The sequence below is a fragment of the Panulirus ornatus genome, chromosome 5 (assembly GCF_036320965.1).
Source record: "Panulirus ornatus isolate Po-2019 chromosome 5, ASM3632096v1, whole genome shotgun sequence".
Lineage (NCBI taxonomy): Eukaryota > Metazoa > Arthropoda > Malacostraca > Decapoda > Palinuridae > Panulirus > Panulirus ornatus.
This window is the reverse complement of record NC_092228.1, coordinates 28,339,130-28,363,778: the sequence shown is the minus strand read 5'-3', so window position 1 is coordinate 28,363,778 and position 24,649 is coordinate 28,339,130. Positions and strand designations below refer to the sequence as shown.

The 24,649-nt window shown below is 41.2% G+C and overlaps 1 protein-coding gene across 2 annotated transcripts in view; it reads left to right on the top strand.

Annotated features, from left to right (window-relative positions):
* Positions 1-24,649, top strand: part of RtcB (RtcB RNA ligase) — an 83,236-nt gene that overhangs the window by 50,449 nt on the left and 8,138 nt on the right. For both annotated transcript variants that reach the window (XM_071661874.1, XM_071661872.1), the window contains exons 8-9: positions 14,753-14,928; positions 20,940-21,074. In XM_071661874.1, the coding sequence (XP_071517975.1) occupies positions 14,753-14,928; positions 20,940-21,074 (311 nt within the window). The remainder of the gene's footprint in view (positions 1-14,752; positions 14,929-20,939; positions 21,075-24,649) is intronic.

The window sequence follows — 24,649 nt, the reverse complement described above, 5'->3', positions numbered from 1 at the left end:
TGGATCTGGCAGCGGATGGAACCATGGAAGCGGAAGTGAATCATAGGGTGGGGGAGGGGGCGAAAATCTTGGGAGCCTTGAAGAATGTTTTTCATGTGAGAAACTGCAGAAGCTGGTGACTGAGTTTGGTAAAGTGTGTGAAAGAGGAAAGGTAAGAGTAAATGTGAATAAGAGCAAGGTTATTAGGTACAGTAGGGTTGAGAGTCAAGTCAATTGGGAGGTAAGTTTGAATGGAGAAAAACTGGAGGAAGTAAAGTGTTTTAGATATCTGGGAGTGGATCTGGCAGCGGATGGAACCATGGAAGCGGAAGTGAATCATAGGGTGGGGGAGGGGGCGAAAATCCTGGGAGCCTTGAAGAATGTGTGGAAGTCAAGAACATTATCTTGGAAAGCAAAAATGGGTATGTTTGAAAGAATAGTGGTTCCAACAATGTTGTATGGTTGTGAGGCGTGGGCTATGGATAGAGTTGTGCGCAGGAGGGTGGATGTGCTGGAAATGAGATGTTTGAGGACAATGTGTGGTGTGAGGTGGTTTGATCGAGTAAGTAATGTAAGGGTAAGAGAGATGTGTGGAAATAAAAAGAGCGTGGTTGAGAGAGAAGAAGAGGGTGTTTTGAAATGGTTTGGGCACATGGAGAGAATAAGTGAGGAAAGATTAACCAAGAGGATATATGTGTCGGAGGTGGAGGGAACGAGGAGAAGTGGGAGACCAAATTGGAGGTGGAAAGATGGATTGAAAGAGATTTTGAGTGGTCGGGGCCTGAACATGCAGGATGGTGAAAGGCGGGCAAGGAATAGAGTAAATTGGATAGATGTGGTATACCGGGGTTGACGTGCTGTCAGTGAATTGAATCAGGGCATGTGAAGCGTCTGGGGTAAACCATGGAAAGCTGTGTAGGTATGTATATTTGCGTGTGTGGACGTGTATGTATATACACGTGTATGGGGGTGGGTTGGGCCATTTCTTTCGTCTGTTTCCTTGCGCTACCTCGCAAATGCGGGAGACAGCGACAAAGCAAAAAGAAAATATATATATATATATATATATATATATATATATATATATATATATATATATACATATATATATATATATATATATATATATATATATATATATATATATATATTTTTTTTTTTTTTTTTGCTTTGTCGCTGTCTCCCGCGTTTGCGAGGTAGCGCAAGGAAACAGACGAAAGAAATGGCCCAACCCACCCCCATACACATGCCTTGATTCAATCCATATATATATATTATTATACTTTGTCGCTGTCTCCCGCGTTTGCGAGGTAGGGCAAGGAAACAGACGAAAGAAATGGCCCAACCCACCCCCCCCATACACATGTATATACATACATCCACACACGCAAATATACATACCTACACAGCTTTCCATGGTTTACCCCAGATGCTTCACATGCCTTGATTCAATCCACTGACAGCACGTCAACCCCGGTATACCACATCGCTCCAATTCACTCTATTCCTTGCCCTCCTTTCACCCTCCTGCATATTCAGGCCCCGATCACACAAAATCTTTTTCACTCCATCTTTCCACCTCCAATTTGGTCTCCCTCTTCTCCTCGTTCCCTCCACCTCCGACACATATATCCTCTTGGTCAATCTTTCCTCACTCATTCTCTCCATGTGCCCAAACCACTTCAAAACACCCTCTTCTGCTCTCTCAACCACGCTCTTTTTAATTCCACACATCTCTCTTACCCTTACGTTACTCACTCGATCAAACCACCTCACAGCACACATTGTCCTCAAACATCTCATTTCCAGCACATCCATCCTCCTGCACACAACTCTATCCATAGCCCACGCCTCGCAACCATACAACATTGTTGGAACCACTATTCCTTCAAACATACCCATTTTTGCTTTCCGAGATAATGTTCTCGACTTCCACACATTCTTCAAGGCCCCCAGAATTTTCGCCCCCTCCCCCACCCTATGATCCACTTCCGCTTCCATGGTTCCATCCGCCGCCAGATCCACTCCCAGATATCTAAAACACTTCACTTCCTCCCGTTTTTCTCCATTCAAACTCACCTCCCAATTGACTTGACCCTCAACCCTACTGTACCTAATAACCTTGCTCTTATTCACATTTACTCTTAACTTTCTTCTTCCACACACTTTACCAAACTCAGTCACCAGCTTCTGCAGTTTCTCACATGAATCAGCCACCAGCGCTGTATCATCAGCGAACAACAACTGACTCACTTCCCAAGCTCTCTCATCCCCAACAGACTTCTTACTTGCCCCTCTTTCCAAAACTCTTGCATTTACCTCCCTAACAACCCCATCCATAAACAAATTAAACAACCATGGAGACATCACACACCCCTGCCGCAAACCTACATTCACTGAGAACCAATCACTTTCCTCTCTTCCTACACGTACACATGCCTTACATCCTCGATAAAAACTTTTCACTGCTTCTAACAACTTTCCTCCCACACCATATATTCTTAATACCTTCCACAGAGCATCTCTATCAACTCTATCATATGCCTTCTCCAGATCCATAAATGCTACATACAAATCCATTTGCTTTTCTAAGTATTTCTCACATACATTCTTCAAAGCAAACACCTGATCCACACATCCTCTACCACTTCTGAAACCACACTGCTCTTCCCCAATCTGATGCTCTGTACATGCCTTCACCCTCTCAATCAACACCCTCCCATATAATTTACCAGGAATACTCAACAAACTTATACCTCTGTAATTTGAGCACTCACTCTTATCCCCTTTGCCTTTGTACAATGGCACTATGCACGCATTCCGCCAATCCTCAGGCACCTCACCATGAGTCATACATACATTAAATAACCTTACCAACCACTCAACAATACAGTCACCCCCTTTTTTAATAAATTCCACTGCAATACCATCCAAACCTGCTGCCTTGCCGGCTTTCATCTTCCGCAAAGCTTTCACTACCTCTTCTCTGTTTACCAAATCATTTTCCCTAACCCTCTCACTTTGCACACCACCTCGACCAAAACACCCTATATCTGCCACTCTATCATCAAACACATTCAACAAACCTTCAAAATACTCACTCCATCTCCTTCTCACATCACCACTACTTGTTATCACCTCCCCATTTGCGCCCTTCACTGAAGTTCCCATTTGCTCCCTTGTCTTACGCACTTTATTTACCTCCTTCCAGAACATCTTTTTATTCTCCCTAAAATTTAATGATACTCTCTCACCCCAACTCTCATTTGCCCTTTTTTTCACCTCTTGCACCTTTCTCTTGACCTCCTGTCTCTTTCTTTTATACATCTCCCACTCAATTGCATTTTTTCCCTGCAAAAATAGTCCAAATGCCTCTCTCTTCTCTTTCACTAATACTCTTACTTCTTCATCCCACCACTCACTACCCTTTCTAATCAACCCACCTCCCACTCTTCTCATGCCACAAGCATCTTTTGCGCAATCCATCACTGATTCCCTAAATACATCCCATTCCTCCCCCACTCCCCTTACTTCCATTGTTCTCACCTTTTTCCATTCTGTACTCAGTCTCTCCTGGTACTTCCTCACACAGGTCTCCTTCCCAAGCTCACTTACTCTCACCACCCTCTTCACCCCAACATTCACTCTTCTTTTCTGAAAACCCATACAAATCTTCACCTTAGCCTCCACAAGATAATGATCAGACATCCCTCCAGTTGCACCTCTCAGCACATTAACATCCAAAAGTCTCTCTTTTGCACGCCTGTCAATTAACACGTAATCCAATAACGCTCTCTGGCCATCTCTCCTACTTACATAAGTATACTTATGTATATCTCGCTTTTTAAACCAGGTATTCCCAATCATCAGTCCTTTTTCAGCACATAAATCTACAAGCTCTTCACCATTTCCATTTACAACACTGAACACCCCATGTATACCAATTATTCCCTCAACTGCCACATTACTCACCTTTGCATTCAAATCACCCATCACTATAACCCGGTCTCGAGCATGAAAACCACTAACACACTCATTCAGCTGCTCCCAAAACACTTGCCTCTCATGATCTTTCTTCTCATGCCCGGGTGCATATGCACCAATAATCACCCACCTCTCTCCATCAACTTTCAGTTTTACCCATATTAATCGAGAATTTACTTTCTTACATTCTATCACATACTCCCACAACTCCTGTTTCAGGAGTATTGCTACTCCTTCCCTTGCTCTTGTCCTCTCACTAACCCCTGACTTTACTCCCCAGACATTCCCAAACCACTCTTCCCCTTTACCCTTGAGCTTCGTTTCACTCAGAGCCAAAACATCCAGGTTCCTTTCCTCAAACATACTACCTATCTCTCCTTTTTTCACATCTTGGTTACATCCACACACATTTAGGCACCCCACTCTGAGCCTTCGAGGAGGATGAGCACTCCCCGCGTGACTCCTTCTTCTGTTTCCCATTTTAGAAAGTCAATACAAGGAGGGGAGGATATCTGGCCCCCCGCTCCCGTCCCCTCTAGTCGCTTTCTACGACACGCGAGGAATACGTGGGAAGTATTCTTTCACCCCTATCCCCATGGATAATATACATATATATATACATATACACATACACACACACACACATACATACGCACATATATACACACACACACATACATATATATACATATGAAAAATGTAAGAAACAATTTAGAAAACTGAAACTTCTAGCTTGAAATGAATGAAAAAATGAAACATGAGTTTTTCATATACAATACAAATGTGTACATAAAAATAGGATGCCTTTTAAGATACTTTGTAAAAAAAATTTACTGTAGAATATCAAGTGAATACTCCATCAGCAGCTGCTGTCATTTTGAGCCCTCCAAGTGTGTACAGCAGATATTCCTTATTGGCCTCGTCACCCTCATTTTCCACCCAAAGCTTTACTTTGTCGCTGTCTCCCGCGTTTGCGAGGTAGCGCAAGGAAACAGACGAAAGAAATGGCCCAACCCACCCCCATACACATGTATATACATACGTCCACACACGCAAATATACATACCTACACAGCTTTCCATGGTTTACCCCAGACGCTTCACATGCCCTGCTTCAATCCACTGACAGCACGTCAACCCCGGTATACCACATCGCTCCAATTCACTCTATTCCTTGCCCTCCTTTCACCCTCCTGCATGTTCAGGCCCCGATCACACAAAATCTTTTTCACTCCATCTTTCCACCTCCAATTTGGTCTCCCTCTTCTCCTCGTTCCCTCCACCTCCGACACATATATCCTCTTGGTCAATCTTTCCTCACTCATTCTCTCCATGTGCCCAAACCACTTCAAAACACCCTCTTCTGCTCTCTCAACCACGCTCTTTTTATTTCCACACATCTCTCTTACCCTTACGTTACTCACTCGATCAAACCACCTCACACCACACATTGTCCTCAAACATCTCATTTCCAGCACATCCATCCTCCTGCGCACAATTCTATCCATAGCCCACGCCTCGCAACCATACAACATTGTTGGAACCACTATTCCTTCAAACACCCATTTTTGCTTTCCGAGATAATGTTCTCGACTTCCACACATTCTTCAAGGCCCCCAGGATTTTCGCCCCCTCCCCCACCCTATGATCCACTTCCGCTTCCATGGTTCCATCCGCTGCCAGATCCACTCCCAGATATCTAAAACACTTCACTTCCTCCAGTTTTTCTCCATTCAAACTCACCTCCCAATTGACTTGACCCTCAACCCTACTGTACCTAATAACCTTGCTCTTATTCACATTTACTCTTAACTTTCTTCTTCCACACACTTTTCCAAACTCAGTCACCAGCTTCTGCAGTTTCTCACATGAATCAGCCACCAGCGCTGTATCATCAGCGAACAACAACTGACTCACTTCCCAAGCTCTCTCATCCCCAACAGACTTCATACTTGCCCCTCTTTCCAAAACTCTTGCATTTACCTCCCTAACAACCCCATCCATAAACAAATTAAACAACCATGGAGACATCACACACCCCTGCCGCAAACCTACATTCACTGAGAACCAATCACTTTCCTCTCTTCCTACACGTACACATGCCTTACATCCTCGATAAAAACTTTTCACTGCTTCTAACAACTTTCCTCCCACACCATATATTCTTAATACCTTCCACAGAGCATCTCTATCAACTCTATCATATGCCTTCTCCAGATCCATAAATGCTACATACAAATCCATTTGCTTTTCTAAGTATTTCTCACATACATTCTTCAAAGCAAACACCTGATCCACACATCCTCTACCACTTCTGAAACCACACTGCTCTTCCCCAATCTGATGCTCTGTACATGCCTTCACCCTCTCAATCAATACCCTCCCATATAATTTGCCAGGAATAATCAACAAACTTATACCTCTGTAATTTGAGCACTCACTCTTATCCCCTTTGCCTTTGTACAATGGCACTATGCACGCATTCCGCCAATCCTCAGGCACCTCACCATGAGTCATACATACATTAAATAACCTTACCAACCAGTCAACAATACAGTCACCCCCTTTTTTAATAAATTCCACTGCAATACCATCCAAACCCGCTGCCTTGCCGGCTTTCATCTTCCGCAAAGCTTTCACTACCTCTTCTCTGTTTACCAAATCATTTTCCCTAACCCTCTCACTTTGCACACCACCTCGACCAAAACACCCTATATCTGCCACTGTATCATCAAACACATTCAACAAACCTTCAAAATACTCACTCCATCTCCTTCTCACATCACCACTACTTGTTATCACCTCCCCACTTGCGCCCTTCACCGAAGTTCCCATTTGCTCCCTTGTCTTACGAACTTTATTTACCTCCTTCCAGAACATCTTTTTATTCTCCCTAAAATTTAATGATACTCTCTCACCCCAACTCTCATTTGCCCTTTTTTTCACCTCTTGCACCTTTCTCTTGACCTCCTGTCTCTTTCTTTTATACATCTCCCACTCAATTGCATTTTTTCCCTGCAAAAATAGTCCAAATGCCTCTCTCTTCTCTTTCACTAATACTCTTACTTCTTCATCCCACCACTCACTACCCTTTCTAATCAACCCACCTCCCACTCTTCTCATGCCACAAGCATCTTTTGCGCAATCCATCACTGATTCCCTAAATACATCCCATTCCTCCCCCACTCCCCTTACTTCCATTGTTCTCACCTTTTTCCATTCTGTACTTAGTCTCTCCTGGTACTTCCTCACACAGGTCTCCTTCTCAAGCTCACTTACTCTCACCACCCTTTTCACCCCAACATTCACTCTTCTTTTCTGAAAACCCATACAAATCTTCACCTTAGCCTCCACAAGATAATGATCAGACATCCCTCCAGTTGCACCTCTCAGCACATTAACATCCAAAAGTCTCTCTTTCGCACGCCTGTCAATTAACACATAATCCAATAACGCTCTCTGGCCATCTCTCCTACTTACATAAGTATATTTATGTATATCTCGCTTTTTAAACCAGGTATTCCCAATCATCAGTCCTTTTTCAGCACATAAATCTACAAGCTCTTCACCATTTCCATTTACAACACTGAACACCCCATGTATACCAATTATTCCCTCAACTGCCACATTACTCACCTTTGCATTCAAATCACCCATCACTATAACCCGGTCTCGTGCATCAAAACCACTAACACACTCATTCAGCTGCTCCCAAAACACTTGCCTCTCTTGATCTTTCTTCTCATGCCCAGGTGCATATGCACCAATAATCACCCACCTCTCTCCATCAACTTTCAGTTTTACCCATATTAATCGAGAATTTACTTTCTTACACTCTATCACATACTCCCACAACTCCTGTTTCAGGAGTATTGCTACTCCTTCCCTTGCTCTTGTCCTCTCACTAACCCCTGACTTTACTCCCCAGACATTCCCAAACCACTCTTCCCCTTTACCCTTGAGCTTCGTTTCACTCAGAGCCAAAACATCCAGGTTCCTTTCCTCAAACATACTACCTATCTCTCCTTTTTTCACATCTTGGTTACATCCGCACACTTTTAGGCACCCCACTCTGAGCCTTCGAGGAGGATGAGCACTCCCCGCGTGACTCCTTCTTCTGTTTCCCATTTTAGAAAGTTAATACAAGGAGGGGGGGATTTCTGGCCCCCCGCTCCCGTCCCCTCTTGTCGCTTTCTACGACACGCGAGGAATACGTGGGAAGTATTCTTTCACCCCTATCCCCATGGATAATATACATATATATATACATATACACATACACACACATACACATACATACGCACATATACACACACACACACATACATATATTTACATATGAGAAATGTAAAAAACAATTTAGAAAACTGAAACTTCTAGCTTGAAATGAATGAAAAAAAAGAATGTCACATAATGGTTCAACCTCTGGCTATGGAAAAAAGGAAATGTATAATTTATTTACACAAACGTCAATAGCAGTTCTCATCAATTTAACCACTGTATCAATAAGCTTCAATGTCTAAGCTACATTTTTCTCCAATTTCACTATTTTCCTTCACATTTTCAATTGTGTCTGAAGGTTCTACTTCAAGAGTGATTGTTTTTCCAGTAAGGGTCTTCACATCTTGGTTACATCCACACACATTTAGGCACCCCACTCTGAGCCTTCGAGGAGGATGCTTTACTTGTGGTGCTGACTTCCCTCTTTAAATTTGATCGCCGTTTCCCGCGTAGTTCACTTTCTGTAGATGATGTGTATGTCTTGGTAGGAATGTAGATGCAGCTGTAGAGGATGTACGCGCCACTGTAGAGGATGCACGTGTCACTGTAGAGGATGCACGTATATATATATATATATATATATATATATATATATATATATATATATATATATATATTCATTTATTTTATTTTGCTTTGTTGCTGTCTCCCGCGTTTGCGAGGTAGTGCAAGGAAACAGACGAAAGAAATGGCCCAACCACATCTCTCTTACCCTTACGTTACTTACTCGATCAAATCACCTCACACCACACACTGTCCTCAAACATCTCATTTCCAGCACATCCACCCTCCTGCGCACAACTCTATCCATAGTCCACGCCTCGCAACCATACAACATTGTTGGAACCACTATTCCTTCAAACATACCCATTTTTGCTTTCCGAGATAATGTTCTCGACTTCCACACATTCTTCAAGGCTCCCAGAATTTCCGCCCCCTCCCCTACCCTATGATCCACTTCCGCTTCCATGTTTCCATCCGCTGCCAGATCCACTCCCAGATATCTAAAACACTTCACTTCCTCCAGTTTTTCTCCATTCAAACTCACCTCCCAATTGACTTGACCCTCAACCCTACTGTACCTAATAACCTTGCTCTTATTCACATTTACTCTTAACTTTCTTCTTTCACACACTTTACCAAACTCAGTCACCAGCTTCTGCAGTTTCTCACATGAATCAGCCACCAGCGCTGTATCATCAGCGAACAACAACTGACTCACTTCCCAAGCTCTCTCATCCCCAACAGACTTCATACTTGCCCCTCTTTCCAAAACTCTTGCATTCACCTCCCTAACAACCCCATCCATAAACAAATTAAACAACCATGGAGACATCACACACCCCTGCTGCAAACCTACATTCACTGAGAACCAATCACTTTCCTCTCTTCCTACACGTACACATGCCTTACATCCTCGATAAAAACTTTTCACTGCTTCTAACAACTTTCCTCCCACACCATATATTCTTAACACCTTCCACAGAGCATCTCTATCAACTCTATCATATGCCTTCTCCAGATCCATAAATGCTACATACAAATCCATTTGCTTTTCTAAGTATTTCTCACATACATTCTTCAAAGCAAACACCTGATCCACACATCCTCTACCACTTCTGAAACCACACTGCTCTTCCCCAATCTGATGCTCTGTACATGCCTTCACCCTCTCAATCAATACCCTCCCATATAATTTACCAGGAATACTCAACAAACTTATACCTCTGAAATTTGAGCACTCACTCTTATCCCCTTTGCCTTTGTACAATGGCACTATGCACGCATTTCGCCAATCCTCAGGCACCTCACCATGAGTCATACATACATTAAATAACCTCACCAACCAGTATATATATATATATATATATATATATATATATATATATATATATATACATTATAAGTTGATAAAATTCATTAAAAGGGTCAGGCATTACATCATGATGCAGATAGAATTGCATCTTGACCATCAAGACTCTGTTATCCATATAATTTTTCATATATAACCATCCTGCTCAGTTACTACATGTGCATGCACAACACAGCACAATTTAATGCACTATAAAATTATTTTTTACTTAAAAAGTACAAACCTTTCCTTATCTTTGTTAACTGATACCAGAGGTGTCTTTGTATGTATGAATTTCACATGTTCAAACCTCATCCAGTAAGGCAGTAAGTGTAAGCTGTGCTTTAATGATGTGCTTCTTTGCAGTTTATATAAATCGCCCTATGTGTTGTTTATAAAATACAGAATTCAAGTGTTCCGGAACAAGTATTTTCTTTGTTTTTGCATATTTCCTCCTCATGTGGATGCATGATACATGTTTTTCAGACATATGTGTTTTTCTGTGTATGATATTCGCTTACTTATACCTTATATACTTAGCACATACATACAGTAATGTTATTGTAGAACAGTTTTCATATAGAGCTTCATACAAGGTCTCATGATGTCATGATTAACTAAACTGAGCCACAAGTTTGGCAGTTTTTTGTGGAGTATTTAGAGTTTACAAAGTTCCCTGTTTGATGAACTATCTTATGGTTGGTAACCTACCACTGGTTTACCGTGTTTCACAGTTTGGGGAAACATTGGAAACATAACCAAGAAACTTCTCATTTTATAAGTCTGTCACTGGCAATAGCATTGTCAGTAATTAAATGGGTATTGTATGCACACCAGAAATGATATGTGGGTTATAACTCACCATATTTGATAACACGAGATCTGCTTATTGCTGATTTTAATGTAATTTAATGGAATTTACTGTTTTGAGACATTATGTAGACTTGATTCTAGTTATGTTTTGTATGAAATCATTTATAAAGTTAAACTTGTAATCTGGTGTAAGCTGTTGTTAGATGAGGTCTCCTTTGGTAAAAGCATGTTTCTTGGTCAGGGATGCTTATTCATAAAGAAAGTAAATTCTCGATTGATATGGGTAAAATTGAAAGTTGATGGAGAGAGGTGGGTGATTATTGGTGCATATGCACCTGGGCATGAGAAGAAAGATCATGAGAGGCAAGTGTTTTGGGAGCAGCTGAATGAGTGTGTTAGCGGTTTTGATGCACGAGACCGGGTTATAGTGATGGGTGATTTGAATGCAAAGGTGAGTAATGTGGCAGTTGAGGGAATAATTGGTATGCATGGGGTGTTCAGTGTTGTAAATGGAAATGGTGAAGAGCTTGTAGATTTATGTGCTGAAAAAGGACTGATGATTGGGAATACCTGGTTTAAAAAGCGAGATATACATAAGTATACTTATGTAAGTAGGAGAGATGGCCAGAGAGCGTTATTGGATTACGTGTTAATTGACAGGCGTGCGAAAGAGAGACTTTTGGATGTTAATGTGCTGAGAGGTGCAACTGGAGGGATGTCTGATCATTATCTTGTGGAGGCTAAGGTGAAGATTAGTATGGGTTTTCAGAAAAGAGGAGTGAATGTTGGGGTGAAGAAGGTGGTGAGAGTAAGTGAGCTTGGGAAGGAGACCTGTGTGGGGAAGTACCAGGAGAGACTGTGTACAGAATGGAAAAAGGTGAGAACAATGGAAGTAAGGGGAGTGGGGGAGGAATGGGATGTATTTAGGGAATCAGTGATGGCTTGCGCAAAAGATGCTTGTGGCATGAGAAGAGTGGGAGGTGGGCTGTTTAGAAAGGGTAGTGAGTGGTGGGATGAAGAAGTAAGAGTATTAGTGAAAGAGAAGAGAGAGGCATTTGGACAATTTTTGCAGGGAAAAAATGCAATTGAGTGGGAGAAGTATAAAAGAAAGAGACAGGAGGTCAAGAGAAAGGTGCAAGAGGTGAAAAAAAGGGCAAATGAGAGTTGGGGTGAGAGACTATCAGTAAATTTTAGGGAGAATAAAAAGATGTTCTGGAAGGAGGTAAATAGGGTGCGTAAGACAAGGGAGCAAATGGGAACTTCAGTGAAGGGCGTAAATGGGGAGGTGATAACAAGTAGTGGTGATGTGAGAAGGAGATGGAATGAGTATTTTGAAGGTTTGTTGAATGTGTCTGATGACAGAGTGGCAGATATAGGGTGTTTGGGTCGAGGTGGTGTGCAAAGTGAGAGGGTTAGGGAAAATGATTTGGTAAACAGAGAAGAGGTAGTAAAAGCTTTGCGGAAGATGAAAGCCGGCAAGGCAGCAGGTTTGGATGGTATTGCAGTGGAATTTATTAAAAAAGGGGGTGACTGTATTGTTGACTGGTTGGTAAGGTTATTTAATGTATGTATGACTCATGGTGAGGTGCCTGAGGATTGGCGGAATGCGTGCATAGTGCCATTGTACAAAGGCAAAGGGGATAAGAGTGAGTGCTCAAATTACAGAGGTATAAGTTTGTTGAGTATTCCTGGTAAATTATATGGGAGGGTATTGATTGAGAGGGTGAAGGCATGTACAGAGCATCAGATTGGGGAAGAGCAGTGCGGTTTCAGAAGTGGTAGAGGGTGTGTGGATCAGGTGTTTGCTTTGAAGAATGTATGTGAGAAATACTTAGAAAAGCAAATGGATTTGTATGTAGCATTTATGGATCTGGAGAAGGCATATGATAGAGTTGATAGAGATGCTCTGTGGAAGGTATTAAGAATATATGGTGTGGGAGGCAAGTTGTTAGAAGCAGTGAAAAGTTTTTATCGAGGATGTAAGGCATGTGTACGTGTAGGAAGAGAGGAAAGTGATTGGTTCTCAGTGAATGTAGGTTTGCGGCAGGGGTGTGTGATGTCTCCATGGTTGTTTAATTTGTTTATGGATGGGGTTGTTAGGGAGGTAAATGCAAGAGTCCTGGAAAGAGGGGCAAGTATGAAGTCTGTTGGGGATGAGAGAGCTTGGGAAGTGAGTCAGTTGTTGTTCGCTGATGATACAGCGCTGGTGGCTGATTCATGTGAGAAACTGCAGAAGCTGGTGACTGAGTTTGGTAAAGTGTGTGGAAGAAGGAAGTTAAGAGTAAATGTGAATAAGAGCAAGGCTATTAGGTACAGTAGGGTTGAGGGTCAAGTCAATTGGGAGGTGAGTTTGAATGGAGAAAAACTGGAGGAAGTGAAGTGTTTTAGATATCTGGGAGTGGATCTGTCAGCGGATGGAACCATGGAAGCGGAAGTGGATCATAGGGTGGGGGAGGGGGCGAAAATTTTGGGAGCCTTGAAAAATGTGTGGAAGTCGAGAACATTATCTCGGAAAGCAAAAATGGGTATGTTTGAAGGAATAGTGGTTCCAACAATGTTGTATGGTTGCGAGGCGTGGGCTATGGATAGAGTTGTGCGCAGGAGGATGGACGTGCTGGAAATGAGATGTTTGAGGAAAATGTGTGGTGTGAGGTGGTTTGATCGAGTAAGTAACGTAAGGGTAAGAGAGATGTGTGGAAATAAAAAGAGCGTGGTTGAGAGAGCAGAAGAGGGTGTTTTGAAATGGTTTGGGCACATGGAGAGAATGAGTGAGGAAAGATTGACCAAGAGGATATATGTGTCGGAGGTGGAAGGAACGAGGAGAAGAGGGAGACCAAATTGGAGGTGGAAAGATGGAGTGAAAAAGATTTTGTGTAATCGGGGCCTGAACATGCAGGAGGGTGAAAGGAGGGCAAGGAATAGAGTGAATTGGAGCGATGTGGTATACAGGGGTTGACGTGCTGTCAGTGGATTGAATCAAGGCATGTGAAGCGTCTGGGGTAAACCATGGAAAGCTGTGTAGGTATGTATATTTGCGTGTGTGGACGTGTGGATGTACATGTGTATGGGGGGGGGGGTTGGGCCATTTCTTTCGTCTGTTTCCTTGCGCTACCTCGCAAACGCGGGAGACAGCGACAAAGTATAAAAAAAAAAAAAAAAAAAAAAACTTCAACAAACTGTTGTTATAGGTATTTTTGGTAATTGACTTTTGGGCAATTAATGTTTTGTATCACTTTGGGTGTAATAAATAAACTGTATATGATGAAAAGGAATAAAACTGAAATAGCATTAGAGCACATAAGCTCTGCAGGTGGAGTGAAATTTGGAAATAATTTTTGATGGACAGGTGTTATGACATGCACTATTATTGGCTGAGAGTTGTAATTCTGTGATATAATTGGCTTAAGCATCTTAACTTGCTTCTGTGATATTATTTCTCATGAGCTGGTCATTTCCCATGTAAGGACTTTGATGCTGCAAAGTCAGTTGAAATATGTGTGATCCAGTTACTTTGTTTTTATAAATTGTTTGTGTGATTGAAAATATGATGCAGAATTTCATAATTGATTGCTGTAGTACAGATATCTCTCACTAAATTGTTCCTGAGTATGTGTTTTTTGCATGGTTTGCTGGTTTTCATTGCATTTAAGGAAGTCTGCTAAAGTGGCACAACCAAGTAAGTTTTTGTTATTTTTCTCTCTTGTAAACAGATGGTTGACATGACCTTTTCTCCAAAAGTTTTACATTTTCATTATAAATGCTAGTGATGGAGGTGCAAGTTATAAAGAGTTGAAATTCTATAGTTATAGGTATTTTAGGTTTAATTAATGCTTGACTATTTCAGATGCTCTTGTTGCTATGGAGAAAGCAATGAAGAGGGATGGGATTGACACAAATGACCGACAGTTAGCCTGTGCTCGGATCAAGTCGAATGAAGGCCAGGATTACTTGAAATCCATGGCTGCAGCAGCAAACTTTGCGTGGGTGAATCGCTCTTCAATGACTTTCCTAAGTCGACAGGTGTGGTTTTAGAATTCATTAGTGTTTTGGATGATTGTAGATCAATAATGAAAAGTTGCAAAGATGTGTGGTTGGAAAATGAAGATTTTTTTTTGTGTGTGTGTGTGAGGATCTATTTAAGGCATCGTAAATTATGCATTTCTGTCCAGTTTAGGACTCCATATGTCTTTCCAACATTACAAAGACTTATCATATCACACAACCCCTCAGTTGTTTTGCACTTACCTCAAAAGGACATGAATGCAACATCAAAGCACTTCTTGACTTGTAGCCCAACTTGGTGGATATGGCCAGCTTCCAAAGCACTGGAGGAGCCCCAGAGAAAGGTGGGCCATAAGGTAAGGTATGTTCGTGGTACACAGCCATCCAGCAGTTTTAGTGGGTGATAACAGTATACAGTAAATAAAACAAGAATGGTGCTGTGCTCAGCAGACCTTTGTCATCCTTCAAGGATGTTATTCTCTTGTCTGCACATTTCAGTCTCTAATAATAGTTTCAAACATCAGAGGCTAGACAGTGAACCCTTTTATATCAGAAATGTATTTAAAAGAAATATCCTTGTTTGACCTGTGTACACTCTTGGCATCATCGTCTCCAGGATATGAAATGGGGTCTGTGTTTGCTGTAGATTGAATAAACCATAATGTTTATTGTTCTGGCTGAAATATTTCAAAGTAGAATTGGAATGAGATGTAGGATCAGTTGAATTAAAGCTTTACTCAAGCATTTAATATGCTTCATCCACTTTTTTGAGCTGCATTGAACATATGTCTTTTAATAAGGCATACCCATAATGTTAAAAGTTGTGGCAAAACTAGCAAGGCTTCATCCTCATCCAAACTGTGAGGTATTGAATGATGCAGATTTAGCAACTTCAGACATACAATTCCTGGTTGTTTTAGCTTCCATATCTGTACATGCCAATCTGGCACTAAATTCAAATTGTTTTCCCAGCATCTTTGGTGTGGGATGTTTGTAGGAATATCTTTGATGAGCTGTATTGTGTATCACTATTTTTATTAATTCCTTTCACTTAAATCATTTTAATGAAAAGTTTTCATATGTATTCGCCATTTCCTGCATTAGTGAGGTAGTGTTAAGAACAAAGCACTGAGCCTCAGAGGGAATATCCTCACTTGGCTCCTTTCTTTGTTCCTTCTTTTGGAAGATTAAAAGAAAAAAGGGAGGGGAGGATTTCCAGTCCCCCACTCCCTCCCCTTTTAGTTGCCTTTTGACACGCAGGGAATATGTGGGAAGTATTCTTTCTCCCCTATCCTCAGGGATAATTTAATGATAAGTATTAAAAGAAATATTTTTTGTGAAGAACAAAGTGGGTTTTGGAGGGAAAGAGGATGTGTAGACCAGATTTTTGGACTTAGACAGCTGGTTGAGAAGATGAAGTTTAGGAGGAGCAGCTGAAATTACCAGGAAAAGAGGTGACTGAATGGCAAATTGTATAGAATAGAGGGTCCTTAATAGAAAAAGTTAAAAGATGTTGCATATGAATATATAAGAAGAATTTGGTGGATAAATAAGAGAGAGTAACTTAAATGAAGGCTTTCATGTAGAAGTGTTCAAAGTTAGCTTTAAGTTCTGTACATAAAGAGATTAATAAGTAAGGCAAGGAATGAGGAGGATACTGCTGTTTTTAAATTTGTAACGATAAAGATACTGTAAAATACAGAATTGTTACATGTAGCAGTGAAACAAAAGAAAAAAGAAAAAAAGAAAGTGAATTAAGGACATGGGTCAGAAAGTTTTTAACAAACAGAAATGTAACTATTCCAGTAGCATGGGATGTTTGTTGTGCCTTTTTTTTCTGCTCGGACAAAAGTCCACATCAAGGTAAGGCCTTAATTGAAATATAAAGAAGTTAATGAAAGGGGAAAAGAAGGACAAAGGAAAGTATTTATGAATTTTGTAGGAAATAAAAATCCTGTCTTTTGAAATGTGAGTGTAGAGAATTTCAAAGCTTCATGGTGTAGGAAACAATTATCAAAATGGCCTACCCTTGAATTGCCAATGGACACAGTAATCATGTGATGCAACAGCTTGCTGAGTATTGCATAGTCCAGCTAGAGGTGGGGGCACAGAAAGAGCCAGATCTTGGGAACAAAAACCAAAGTAATGCCTACATGGAAGGGAAATTGAACCTGTATTGTGGCATAGGGCAAGCAGGTTAAGTTTTGAAGTTAGTCTGGGAGAGTTTATGATTTGGACTGCTTTTGACTCAACTCTGTCAAGTAAGGGTGCAGAACTAGAATCACGCCAGATGTGAGAGTAATACTCCACACAATGACAACTCAATCCTTTGTATAAACAGAGCAACTGTTCAGAAGAAAAGAAATTTCAACATCTTGATAGGACTATCAGTTTCCTAGATGTAGACTTAGCTGTGTCTAAAAGTGGCATTTCCAAGACAGGATGTTACAGTAGATACCAAATATGTTCATTAAGTCAAGAGGTTAGGTTAGGTAAGGTTAGGTTAGGTAGGTTAGGTTAGGTTAGGTTAGGATAGGTGAGGTTAGAACCTGAAAGAGAAGAGAATAGTTGATGAATTTCTGATGCCGAGATGGGTAGAAACTGGGTTCTTGAAGGCATTAAACTAAACCAGATTTTGTTTACCTTCTAAGATATCCTGTCGAAGTCTGAGTTATTGAGAAAATTGTGTCAAGATGATATGCAGATTGAGTGTGAGAAGGAGGAACAGAATTGAAGCCTATGCAGGAATGCAGTGTTGAGTCATCAGCTTATGAATATATTTGGTTATTTATGGAAGAAAGGAAATCATTAACGAAAAGGAGAAAAAGTGTAGGAGACAGGAATAACCGCGAGGGACACTGCTGTGGATGGAGCAGGAGGGGGGAGATGTTGAACAGTTAACAACCACAGAGATAGATCAACCAGAAAGGAAGCTAGATATGTGGGAATAAAGTGAGGAAGGCAAGCCAAAGGCGGGAAGCTTAGAGATAAGATGATGAGACTCTGATGCCACACCCTGTCAAAAGCTGTGGATATGTCAAGGGTAGCTACATTGGATTCCCGAAAATCTTTCAAGAGATGACTAAACATAAGTAAGATAGGAATGAATATCATCAGTGAATATCATCTTATGGAAGCCTTCTTGGTGATAAGAGAGAAGACTGTGAGATTCAAAATATCTCAGGATGTGAGAGTTTGGAAATGTTAGATGTCAAAGTAACATGATGATAGTTAAAGGGGTTAGAACGGTCACCCTTCTTAGGGATGGTTTGCACCAAAGCATGCTTCCAAGAAGGAAAAGCTCTAGTTTATAAACAGAAACGGAATAGTCAGGCATGCACTCTTTCATTACTTAGGGATGGATGCCATTAGGACCATAAACCTTGCTTGTATCCAGAGAGAGAGAAACACTTTTCAGAGATTTGAAAAGAGATATGGGAAGGAGCATAGGATTAGTAAGAGGAGTATCAGGTGGTAATGGAATGTTATTATTATCCAAGGTAGAGGTAGAGAAGAAATGGAAACCAAAAAGAGTTGCTTTATCTTCAGAAGAGACAGTAATAGTACCATCAGAGTGGAAAAGTGAAGGAAAGTTTGAGCGAGATAAGTTGCTTTTGATACCCTCAAGTAAAGATCAGAAAACTTATCACTGGATGATGAGGAGAGGTTACTGCACTTTCTTTGGATAAAGGAACACTTTGCCTCACAGAGAACATATGTACAATTATCACGAGCAGTGATAAATGCTGAATGGGAGTTGGAGGAAAGAGAGTTTTTCTTAGCCCAATATGCCTGATCCCTTGCCAGAATGGCCTCATAACAGGAGAGGTTGAACCATGGATTGGGAAAAGAGTTCATCTAGGAGGAAGAGAGGATAATTGCCTCCATCCCCACAACTATAACCTCCACTATGCAATTGGCAGAAACAGAAGCATCACCAAATACAGACAGTAATTTACCTAAGGAAAGTCAGAACATTTTTTTTCATAAGTTACTCCAGTCATCTTTGTTGAAGTGCCAGTATTTATGTTTAGAAAGGGCTGCTTGCTGGTGGGGAAGGTGTCATTAAAACAAGATATATTTATGAGAGTGTGGTCAGATGAACCAATTTTGGACTGGATTGTGTAGTTACAGCATGAAGGATATAGAGGTGAAAAGCAGATTTAGAATATTAGGAGCGGTCACCGCAGTCAGAAATATGGGTGGGAAGGGAGATAATCTGCTCTAGATGATTGCTTTCATCCTCAGTCCATATCCATTGTGTGAAAGTATAACATGGACTTCCATATGTGTAAAAGTATTTTATACTTTTTCACTCTACACACAGATTAATTCATCTGTTGAGACCAGAGTCTCCACTTACACCACCTTCATACACAAAATGCTTCCATTGCATTTGATCTCTAATCATTCCTCGAGAATTTTCATGTTAGTGATTTGTAATTAATCTAAAGCTGTTGCTTGGACTCCTGTGATATATTCATTTTACATTTCTGCATTGTTTAACAATTGATCAGACCAAGTGTTTTTTTAATCACAGTTGGGTTTTCCTTATTGTCTAGTTAAGTAGAATTGCTTTTAGTAAAATGGAAGATAAACTAGAATATTTAGTTTTACGTATAGGTGAATGCAAGAGTTTTGGAAAGAGGGGCAAGTATGAAGTCTGTTGTGGATGAGAGAGCTTGGGAAGTGAGTCAGTTGTTGTTCGCTGATGATACAGCGCTGGTGGCTGATTCATGTGAGAAACTGCAGAAGCTGGTGACTGAGTTTGGTAAAGAGTGTGAAAGAAGAAAGTTAAGAGTAAATGTGAATAAGAGCAAGGTTATTAGGTACAGTACGGTTGAGGGTCAAATAAATTGGGAGGTAAGTTTGAATGGAGAAAAACTGGAGGAAGTAAAGTGTTTTAGATATCTGGGAGTGGGTCTGGCAGCGGATGGAACCATGGAAGCGGAAGTGAATCATAAGGTGGGGGAGGGGGCGAAAATCCTGGGAGCCTTGAAGAATGTGTGGAAGTCGAGAACATTATCTCGGAAAGCAAAAATGGGTATGTTTGAAGGAATAGTGGTTCCAACAATGTTGTATGGTTGCGAGGCGTGGGCTATGGATAGAGTTGTGCGCAGGAGGGTGGATGTGCTGGAAATGAGATGTTTGAGGACAATGTGTGGTGTGAGGTGGTTTGATCGAGTAAGTAATGTAAGGGTAAGAGAGATGTGTGGAAATAAAAAGAGCATGGTTGAGAGAGCAGAAGAGGGTGTTTTGAAATGGTTTGGGCACATGGAGAGAATGAGTGAGGAAAGATTGACCAAGAGGATATATGTGTCAGAGGTGGAGGGAATGAGGAGAAGTGGGAGACCAAATTGGAGGTGGAAAGATGGAGTGAAAAAGATTTTGTGTGATCGGGGCCTGAACATGCAGGATGGTGAAAGGCGGGCAAGGAATAGAGTGAATTGGATCGATGTGGTATACCGGGGTTGACGTGCTGTCAGTGGATTGAATCAGGGCATGTGAAGCGTCTGGGGTAAACCATGGAAAGTTGTGTGGGCCCTGGATGTGGAAAGGGAGCTGTGGTTTCGGGCATTATTGCGTGACAGCTGGAGACTGAGTGTGAACGAATGGGGCCTTTGTTGTCTTTTCCTAGTGCTACCTCGCACACATGAGGGGGGAGGGGGATGGTATTCCATGTGTGGCGAGGTGGCGATGGGAATGAATAGGGGCAGACAGTGTGAATTGTGTGCATGGGTATATATGTATGTGTCTGTGTGTGTATATATATGTGTACATTGAGATGTATAGGTATGTATATTTGCGTGTGTGGGCGTGTGTGTGTATACTTTGTGTATGGGGGTGGGTTGGGCCATTTCTTTCGTCTGTTTCCTTGCGCTACCTCGCAAACGCGGGAGACAGCGACAAAGCAAAATAAAAAAAATAAAAAACTAAATGTTCTTGTTCATAATGTTGAGTAGAATGGTATTATTTTTTTTTTAATTGGATGAAATCATGTTTATTACAAGTATTATTGCTTCCTTTAGGCATTTGCCAAGCAGTTTCAGATGAGTCCTGATGACCTAGACATGCATGTGATCTACGATGTCTCTCATAACATTGCAAAAATTGAACAACACTGGGTTGATGGCAAACTTCGCACCTTATTGGTTCATAGAAAGGTAAAGATAAAAAGATTGGAGGTTTTACATATTAGCAGTATTGACATGCTGCTTGTTTGCATGGTAGTCCTTATTATATGTGATGTACTCTTTTGCTACAGATTTAAGACACTTTCCAGTTTTGTGTAACTCACTCATGCATACTGTCTCTCTATATCTCTGATGCCTGTTCCCTCCAGGAACTCTCAGAAGGGGGTGGCCACGGCAAAAGTCTCCATAATTGGTGAACTCCAGTGCTGCCTCTTAACCTTAGTGCCTCAATCTCAACAGGCCACTGGCAGAGAGCAGCTGTAGTGCAGTGTTTCCATTGGCTCTTTATTCATGTTCCTGCTGTCTACTACCTAATGTGTCTACTTTATATTCCTGCCTAATGTTCCAACCTATTACTACTACCTAATGGTCTCGTCTAATTTACCTGCCTAATACGTCTACATAAAGTTTCTACCTGATGCTCCTGCCCAACTTTCTTACATACTATTTCTGTTGCTCCTGTGATTTTGCCAAAAGGCAGGTGTAGTGTGTAGTACTCTTCAGGACAATTTAGAATTATGAAAAATGAGTGTATGAGTTAAGTGTTGTCCAATGTTATGTGAGACAAGGAGAGATTGTATACTTGAATACTTTCTTGATTATTCTTTCCATGTATGCATGACCATACTAGCCCAGTGCACCAGTCTTAATACCTTCATTAGTCATTGGATTTATGGAAAAGAAGGGGAATGAAGGAGTGTTCAAATTACAGAGGTATAAGTTTGTTGAGCATACCAGGTAAGTTGTAGGGGAGAGGAGAGTAGTGATTGACAGTGAAGGCATGTACAAAGCATCAAATTGGGGAGAAAATGTGGTTTTAGAAGTGGTAGAGGATGTTTGGATCAGATGTTTACTTATTTATGGATCTGGAAAAAGCATGTAATACGTTTGATAGAGATGCCTTGTGGAAGGTCTTAAGAATATACAGTGCGGAGGTTTTAGGTTGGAGTGAAAAAATTTCAAGTGATTGAGGCCTGAACATGCCTGAGGGTGAAAAGCATGAGCAGGATAGAGTGAATTAGAACAATGTGGTATACAGGGGTTGTTGTGCTGTCAGTGGTCTGAACCAGGGCATGTGAAGCCTTTCTTCATCTTTTCCTGGCACTAACTCTACCTTGCTAATAAAGGATATGGTGATCAAGTTAGAAAAAAAAAAAAGTGGGATAATTTTGTTGTGGATACAGAAGAAGGAGTCAGGTGGGGAGTGCTCATCCTTCTTGAAGTTTCAGACTGGGGTGTCTGATTGTGTGTGGATGTAGCCAAGATGAGAAGAAAGGAGAGATAGGTAGTATGTTTGAGGAAAGGAACCTGGATGTTTTGGCTCTGGATCTGAGTGAAACAAAGCTCAAGGGTAAAGGGGAAGAATGGCTTGGAAAAGTCTAGGGTGTAAAGTCGGGGGTTGGTGAGAGGATAAGAGCTAAGGAAGGAATAGCACTAATCCTGAAGCAGGAGTTGTGGGAATGTGTGATAGAGTGTAAGGAAGTAAATTGTAGATTGATGTGGGTAAAACTGAAAGTGGATCACGAGAGATGAGTGATTATTGGTGCTTATGCACCTGGTCATGAGATGAAAGATCATGAGAGGCAAGTTTTTGGGAGCAGCTGAGTGAGTGTGTCAGCTTTTTAAGTGCACGAGACTGGGTATTAGTGATTGGTGATTTAAATGCAAAGGTATGTCATGTGACAGTTAAGGGTATAATTGGTGTGCATGGGTTATTCAGTGTTATGAATGGAAATGGGGAAGAACTTGTGGAGGTGAGTGCTGAAAAGACTATGATTGGGAATACCTGGTTTGAAAAGGGTGATATACACAAGTATACATATGTGAATTGGAGAGATGGTCAGTGGGCATTATTAGATTACATATTGATTGAAAGGCACGTAAAAGAGATTTTTGGATGTAAATGTGCTGAGAGGGGCAGCTGGTAGGATCTGATCCTTACTTTGTGGAGGTGAAGTGGAAGATTTGTAGAGGTTTTTGAAAAAGAGGAAACAATATTTGGGGAGAAGAATGGTGAGAGTAAATGAACTTGGAAAGAAGACTTGTGTGAAGAAATACAAGGAGAGATTGAGTTTAGAATGACAAAATGTGAGAGCATATGAAGTGAGGGGATTGGGTGATGAATAGGATGTATTTAAAGAACCATTGATGGGATGTGCAAGAAATGTACGTGGCATGCAAAAGGTGGGAAGTGGGCAGATTAAAAAGGGTGAGTGAATGGTGGGATGAAGAAGTAAAGCTGTTAGTGAAAGAGAAGAGAGAGCCATTTGGGTGGAACTTAAAAGAAAGGAGTGCAAACGACTAAGAGATGTATAAGAGAAAGTGGCAGGAGGTCAAGAGGAAGGTGCAGGGATTGGAAAAGACAGCAATTGAGAGTTGGGGTGAGAGTATCATCAAAATTTAGGGAGAATGAAAAATGTTTTGGAAGGAGGTAAATAATGTGCAAAAGACAAGAGAACAAATGGGAACCAGTGAAGGGGGCAAAAGGGGAAGTGATAACAGGTAGTGATGGAGTGAAGAGGAGATAGAGAGAGGATTTTGAAGGGTTGGTGAATGTATTTGATGATGAAGTGGCAGATGTAGGATGTTTTTGCTGGGGTGGTGTGTGTGAAATGAGAGAGTCAGGGAAAGTGGTTTAGTGAAGAGAGAAGTGGTGGTGAATGCCATGCAGATGAAATCCTTAAGGGTGGTGGGAGTATTGCTCTTGAATTTCTTAAGAAAGTTGGTGACTGTGTTGTTGATTGGTTGGTAAGGTTATTTAATGTATGTATGGATCATTGAAGTGCCTGAGGATTGGCAGAATGCATGTATAGTGCCATTGTATAAAGGCAAAAGGGATGAAGATTAGTGTTCAAACTACGGAGGCATAAGTTTGTTGAGTATTCCTGGAAAATTATATGGGAGGGTATTGATTGAGAGGGTGAAGGCATGTACAGAGCATCAGATTGGGGAAGATCAGTGTGGTTTCAGAAGTGGTAGAGGATGTGTGGATCAGGTGTTTGCTTTGAAGAATGTATGTGAGAAATACTTAGAAAAGCAAATGGATTTGTATGTGGCATTTATGGATCTGGAGAAGGCATACGATAGAGTTGATAGAGATGCTTTGTGGAAGGTTTTCATTGTATATGGTGTGAAAGATAAGCTGCTTGAACTAGTGAGAAATTTTTATCAAGGGTGTGAGGCATGTGTACAAGTAGGAGGAGAGTGATTGGTTCCCAGTTAAGGTCAGTCTGTGGCAAGGGTATGTGATGTCTCCATGGTTAATTTGATTATGAATGGGGTGGTGAGGGATGTAAGTGCAAGAGTTTTGGAGAGAGGAGCAAATATGCAGTCTGTTCTGGATGAGAGGGTTTGGGATACAACGCTGGTGGCTGATTCAAGTAGGAAACTGCAGAAGTTGGTGACTGAATTTGTTTTAAAGTGTGTCAAAGAAGAAAGTTGAGAGTATATGTGAATGAGAGCAAGGTTATTAGGTTCAACAGGGTTGAGGGGAAAGTTAGTTGGGATGTGAGTTTGAATGGAGAAAAATCGGAGGAAGTGAAGTG